Source organism: Buceros rhinoceros, unplaced genomic scaffold (genome assembly GCF_000710305.1).
Source record: "Buceros rhinoceros silvestris isolate BGI_N320 unplaced genomic scaffold, ASM71030v1 scaffold42013, whole genome shotgun sequence".
NCBI lineage: Eukaryota > Metazoa > Chordata > Aves > Bucerotiformes > Bucerotidae > Buceros > Buceros rhinoceros.
In genome coordinates this window covers 391-7,216 of record NW_010406105.1, presented here as the reverse complement: position 1 = coordinate 7,216, position 6,826 = coordinate 391, and the positions used below count along the sequence as shown (strand labels likewise).

Here is a 6,826-nt window from a genome sequence, read left to right as displayed (position 1 = left end):
CTGAGCAGCGAGAGGAGGATTTCTACGGCAGGATGGCCAGCATGGTATCTTTATTTCCTACATCGCTCCAGCAGTGTCAGCTGCATTGCATGTCTTGGCAAACGCAGGAGTATCTTGGGGCTCTGTCTTACACTTCAGCAAGGCTCGAAGCTTCTGTCCTTCACTGGAAAAAATAATGAAGAACTAGCAGAAAAAATTTCTTCTCTAAAAAGTTATTTGTGTTAAAGGGAGAGCAGAAACAGTGAATTTTTTTGACGCTTGACTTGCTATATGAACATTAAAAGAACACCCTGATATTGGAGGTGGGAAAAAATGCAGCAGCCACTCGGTGGTGCAGGATTTTTCTATCTGTCCTCTTGTGGGCTAGTTGGCATGCACAGCAGTGCCCCCATTTAACTCTTTATAACGGACCAGTTACCCGATAGCGCAGTTACTCGGCCAGACTTGAGCTCTTTTTCTGCACCTTCTGTACGTCAGAGGAGAGAGAAATACCCAAATAACCAGCTTGAATATCTTTAATGGTGTGAGGATTCTTGATAAAAAGTGAGTTTTGGGTCCTTGTTGGCTGCTTGCTTGTTATGTGTGTCCTGGCTTTGTCTAACCAGGCCCCAGGATGAAGATCCAGATCTGCATCTTAGTCTTCAGGCTCCTTCCCTCGCTGAATCTTTGTTCTTACTTAGCTCTGATCTCATGTGCTTTTGTGTATTTTCCTGTTAATAACTTCTCAAAGAAGGCGCTTGTTCAGCAAGACGAAGTATGAATCCATCGCTCCAGCAGTGACGTCTTTGTGCTTTCCTGTGTATTTGTAATACAGGGCTACGGGCGAAGATCCCGAACAACTTCAGAGTCCTCTGCTCATTCTGTGGGACGAGAGAGATCCAACTCTACAGCGAAACAGCCCTCTCCTTCTCCCTCTGTTCCTGCAGGTAAAGAGACTAAAAAAGAAGTGAAAAAGGAGCCAGCACCTCGAAAGGTAAATTGTCTTAAGAAAGGAGCCTGTGGCTGGAGGAGATTTATTAGTGTTTGTGGTAGCTCCTGGTCCAGGCTGTGGATTTAAGGGGTGCTGACTAAAGTATCATGAATCGTTGTGTGATTGTTTCTTTTAACCTGACTGTAAAGACAGTGCGGAGAGAATTAACTGAATAGGTGAATTTATTTTTAGACTGGTGGAAACTGGCTTCGCTGGCTGATGGGAAAAGGGAAGAATGAAGCTCATCTTCCAGATGACAAGAACAAATCAGTAAGGCCCCTAAATCACAAAAACCTTTATACATTTTAATTTGTTTAAAATGTTTTCCTGGGTGACAGATGAATGTTGTTCCGACAAGTAAACAAATGTGTGTCAAACTTTGAAGATTATACTTGGTCCAAGACTAGCTTTTAAAAAAAATTCTTACAATTTTTTTTAGCGTAACAGCTTTGTTTAAGCTCCTAATCTTTGTAATTTTCTTGTAGATTGTTTGGGATGAACAGAAACAACGCTGGATTAATCTCGATGAACCCGAGGAAGAGGTAAAAAATCTGAGTACTCATCATTTCTCCAAGGGGAAAACTGGAATTTGTGCTGGCACACTAGTACCTTAGAGCTTCCTTTTACTGAGTTTGGATTACAATGTGCAAATCAGCATGTCAGCGATGTGGTTGGGTTTTTTTTTTGTTCTCCCTGCAGAGTAAGCCTCCGCCGCCACCTCCAACAGGGTTTCCTAAAGTTCCTCAGACTGCTCCACCAGGACCAGGAGGTGGACCTGGAGGCCCACCTGGTGGCCCCATCAACATCTTCTCCAGAAGGGCAGGTAACAGACACCATCTTCTTGCATGAAATGTGAAGGGGCAAGTTTTGGCTTTTCTGGAGTTATATGGGAGCAGCCAGCAACTTAATGCTATCATTAAGCTGTCGGTGGCTTTGCGTGTTTCCAGCTTCAGCACTGTGGCTGCTGTCACAACCGTATCGTGACATGGGTATTGCTGTTTGTGGCCCTGGAGCATTATTTTCTGATTCTAAAAGACTGCTTAACCAGCAGACATAGACATGGGGGTGGCTCACTGAGAAGGCTTATTTCTGTTATTTCTGGATCTTTCTGTTTAAGCTGGAAGCAGAGCCCGTTACGTTGATGTCCTGAATCCAGGTGGAACCAAGTCCAGTGGTGCTCTTCCGGCACCATCGGATCTATTTGCCCCCTTGGCGCCAATGCCAGTTCCTGCAAATGTATTTGTTCCCAACTCAGGTGCGTCACGAGTGGATCAAATCGTGAGGAGGTTGTACCGGTATTGATGGTTATGTGGTTATCGAGGTCACTTCTGACAGCTCCTGTATTACATAGCCTTTAGTGAGCGTTTAAGAATGTTCAGTTGCATTAACTCTGATTTGGTTTAGAAGAATCAGCCTGGGAACTGCAGTAAAGCAAATGGGGTAGTAAAGCCTGGCTCTGCATGCTGCAGGTGAAGGGGTTCGTTCTTTGTTTTGCCTTTTCCCACCCTGCCACCATTGCAGAGTGACTAGACCCATCCCAGCAGCAAAATGTGAACAGCTATTGGGTTGCTCTGTATTGAAGCACACCATCTGTTTTTCTTCTTGCTTTCCCTGTGTGCTGTGTTGCACCAAGGTTATCTGTGTGAACCTCACACATCTCCTGCTTGCAGACTCATAGAAAGCCTGGCGCACCTAGAAACATTGCCACTGCCCTCTTGAAATCGCCTTTGTGCTGGGAGAAGGTTGGAATTGTAGAAATCAGTTCTGCTGATGAGCCCTGCGTCTCATTCTGTGCAATCAGACGCCCTGGTATGGGGTGTTTGACTAAATCCTATTTCCTCTGCAGTTCCAGGGGAAGCCCAGCCGCTGGAAGGGAGTGGTGCTGCCGATCACACAGCAGCTGCGAACCAACCCAGCACGGATCCTGCAGCAGCTGTTGAACCAGAGGTGGGTTAGAAAGTGTCTTGTGTCATTAATACAAACTTCTGATTGAAAACCCCTCATGATTCTGAATAGTCATTCCGTAGCCACAGCGGGTACAAAGCATGCTGTAGGGATTATGGTTGTGTCTGACATTGTGGTTAAAGAACTGGAGGAGGGAAATGCAAGTGAAAATGGCAGGGCTGCAGGTTCCGTGGGTGCAGCGTGTGTTAGGAAAGGGACCAAGGAGCCAGGAAGAGCCGTGCACTGCATGTGTCACCTGGTGCCGTGTTTTGTGATGGTGTTCTGCTTCAGTGGGATCAGTACAGCAGGGGAGTGAAATAGCATCGTAGAAATGAAGATAACAGAAGTGTGTTGTTCTTCTCTAGTACTCAAACCCTGCGATCCTGCCTCCTGGATCTGGACTTGCCGTTTCTAACCCTGATGGCTCCCAGTCAGGCGAGGTAAGGCAGGATTCAAAGTAGTCAGCTAATGACTTTTGCAGCATATTTTGATGATTAATTTGTGGTGGACTTAATGTGGGCCATCGAAAACAAGAAGTAACTGGTTCAGTTGCTGGTGCCTAGCCAGGGTGGAATTGTGGGCTGCCTCCAAAACTATAGAGAAAAGACCTCTAAGCCCATACAAGATGTTCAGCCTCCAGGTCCTGCGTTCTGTGGAGTGATCTCCTTTTTCTGTAGAAGCAGACTTTTACACGCCTGCTTGTAAAAGGGGAGGTTGTACCAGTACTGCTGGTATCTGGTGCCTCAGAGTTAAACGTCACTAGCAGTTTGAGGAGCTACTCTTGCCTCCATGCATGCATGTAATTTCACTAATATCAAGTGCAAAACACAATGAGGAGAACAGATTGCTGTGTGCCAGAGAGAGTAACATGACCTTTGTTCCTACTAAATGTTTTCTATATCTACATAATTTTGTGCAAAATCCTTTTGATTTAAACTAACTTCTGGCTTTACGTTTTTTTAACTTGAAGTTGGTTTAACCTGTGGCAGTGAGACGTTTAAAACGAAATAAAATGACTGAAAGCTTGGGGCAGTGACATGCATGACGACTTTTTTTATTTGTGTTTTTTTGTATTTGTGTGTTCTTGCTGTTTTGTAGCTTTCGCGCTCTAGTTCAATGAGTTCATTATCACGTGAAGTAAGCCAGCATTTTAATCAGGTACATGTGGCTGGCCATTCTCATTTATGTTGACTTAGTTACTTTTCCCCCCTCTTTATTTTGCGTTTGCTCAAATACTAATGCTGCTTTTAGTCATTTTCCCCTCTTCTCATTTCACAGAGTAACATGAAAAGTAACTAACGATGTAGTGTTCCTTTTAACACTCAAACAGGGTCTTCAGAGTGTTCTGTATTTATGAGAGTGCATGTAACCCAGGCATGCTTTATGTTCATGTTCACGTTCCTAAGAGATTTTGATCAACTCTTTCCTGGGATACCAAAGAAGTCAGTTGATTTTAAACAAACAAAAAAACGCCAAACAAAAAAACGCCAAACAAAAAAAACGCTAAACCAAAAAACCCCACCAGCCTCCTCAGAAGACTCTCACAAGCAAAACCTTGTCAGCCCTAAATCGGTGATATCACCACGGCCTGTTTCATCTGGAAAAGCCCCTGTAGGAATGAAAGGAATGCTTCATCTCTGCTCTGAGTGCCAGTACTGGGGGGTCACCATAAAGGGGTGACACAAACTCTTCCTGATATTCCTTAGTAAAGACATAGAATGTTTATTCCGGGGCAAGTCCTAAGGTCTACTAACCACAGCAGAAGGTACTAATTCAGTGAAGTCGCACTGGTGCCTTGTTTTGGTTTTGCATGCTTTGGATTTTCAGAGCTATTGGCAGCGTTTATGCATGTGACATTGTGTGGCCAATTCCCACATTAAGCAAGTAATCCTAAAGGCGCGGGTGCAAACCGTGCCAGCACTTCCTGCGGTTGTTACAGTACGCTGCGCTCTCCGTGTCGTTGGCCTTATGACTGTGGATATCAGCTCTGTGTGACTAAGCAAACCGCACTTGAGGGGCAGCGGAGCTCGGCAGTGCTGTAACTTCAGTGTTATCTGCTTCCTAGCCTGCCGCCGTGCCACCGTCGGGAGGATCTTCAGCGGGAGCAGTGCCGTTCTACAACCCTTCCCAATTCGCACAAGTGAGTAACGGCCTCGTCTTTACTTGGGTTTGTTCAGTAGCTTTGTTCCAGGCTTTTATATTTCATTAGCTTAACTCAGATGGAACAGTCCAGGTTAACTTGGCACGCAGTCCAGCTCCTGTGCCAGTTAACAGGTTTGCGTTCAAAACTTGACTGCCAGCTTCTCGTATTTTGTCCCCAGTGTGACACTTCTACAGAACATTTCTTTTATCCCTGTTCTCCTTTTTCAGTCTCCTGCAGTCACTACAAGTTCGAGACTGGGAAGAATTGGTCAGAGGAAGTATCCGACATTGAAGTAGCGTCCGGTGGCTTAGTGTTTGGAATGCTGCATATACAAAGAACTGTTTGATCTGATGGGACGCGGTATCGGTACTAGCTGCAGCTTGATATGGCAGATTTTTAATGATGGATGATTTTTTTTTATTGTCTCCCTATTTGCACCTCATCCACATAAATCAGTACCAAACATGAGATATATGTAACTTTTCCTTTTAAAAAACCTGGCTAGAAATAGCTCTGCCGTGATAAAGAACAGGCACGAGGAAGGAAATAGTTGCTGTCTGTTACAAAAGCTATGTGTAAATTGCGTAGGCAATTTATGAAGTTTATTTTAAACCTACTAGTGTGACCTTCGAAGATATAGTTTCAGGGATTCCTTGATTTCTGAAGGATTCTCCTCTCCCAGCGGGGGAAGAACATGTCCACATGGTAGCATAACGCTCTGTGGCCTTAAGAGGACCATTGTGACACTTACCAGGACCAGGTTTGCCGGGTACGAAACCGGAGGCTTTGTCTGGGAAACGCCTCGTGCTGGTTTGTGTTCTGAAGGCGGGAGGCGGCCACAGCTCATCCAAATAAATCGACCTGTATCGAATGCAAACTGTGACCTTAATCTAATACGGATTGGATTGGGATCTTAGCCGGGGTGTGTGTAGTCTGTGGTTTAGACCACTTGTGAAGCGAACTGTATAGTCCGACAGCAGCTCCCTGAACCATAGCCAGTGCTGTACTCCACCGAGTGAGCGTTCTTTTAAGTGCAATACGGTTCCTTGCTTTCTCTCCGGCTGCTGGCACTGTGCAACTAAAGTGGGGACAGCTGGAAAGGTGTTTAAGTTTTTTCCTGTTGAGTGCCAGAATCAGCATAATACTCTGTTCTTGGATTTCCATTACTAAAATAACCAAGGTCTTACTAGCTAACAGCTGAATTTCAAACATACTAAAAGTAGACAGATTAGACCTCTTCTGCTGGACTTTAAATCTTTAGGTTTGAGATAGGAAACCTTGAAAACCACAATATGCAGCATTCGTATTCACTGAAGGACCTGAATTATCTGCAAAGAGAGAAATAAACTTCAAATATTTATTAAATCATTAGGCCATATTTTATTTAGAACTTGCCACCACACTCTGTGATTTTACTTGAATTTCTGCCCATGAGTAGAAACAATGTGAATGTGGAATTGCCAGCGTTGGTCCTGGATCGTGGTGGTTTTTGATATTCCTGGATAACGGCACCTTTCCGAGGTCTCGATAGCCTTACGTGCGTCCTGACAGGTTTGTATGTAGCCGAATGCATTCATTCAGCCGAAAACGCTGTTTTGGGGGGATTAGTAACCTTTGCGCAATGGTCCGTACTCGATTCCAGACGTGGTCAGCAGCGGTCGGCGTGCTTTACTTTTCTATGCTGGAAACCCAGTCAGACCCTTGGCTTCCCTCTGGCTCAGCCAGGTTGCTGCTGGTTTTCTCCTTTCAGTAGAGACTGCCAAACCCTT

The 6,826-nt window shown here is 44.9% G+C and overlaps 1 protein-coding gene across 1 annotated transcript in view; it reads left to right on the top strand.

Moving 5' to 3' along the window:
• Positions 1-5,353, top strand: part of SEC16A (SEC16 homolog A (S. cerevisiae)) — a 22,613-nt gene extending 17,260 nt beyond the window's left edge. Inside the window, exons 22-32 of the mRNA XM_010133955.1 lie at positions 9-44; positions 815-973; positions 1,163-1,240; positions 1,456-1,512; positions 1,670-1,793; positions 2,088-2,225; positions 2,817-2,917; positions 3,280-3,354; positions 4,013-4,072; positions 4,980-5,054; positions 5,285-5,353. Of these exons, the coding sequence (XP_010132257.1) occupies positions 9-44; positions 815-973; positions 1,163-1,240; positions 1,456-1,512; positions 1,670-1,793; positions 2,088-2,225; positions 2,817-2,917; positions 3,280-3,354; positions 4,013-4,072; positions 4,980-5,054; positions 5,285-5,353 (972 nt within the window). The remainder of the gene's footprint in view (positions 1-8; positions 45-814; positions 974-1,162; positions 1,241-1,455; positions 1,513-1,669; positions 1,794-2,087; positions 2,226-2,816; positions 2,918-3,279; positions 3,355-4,012; positions 4,073-4,979; positions 5,055-5,284) is intronic.
• The last annotated feature ends 1,473 nt before the right edge of the window (positions 5,354-6,826 follow it).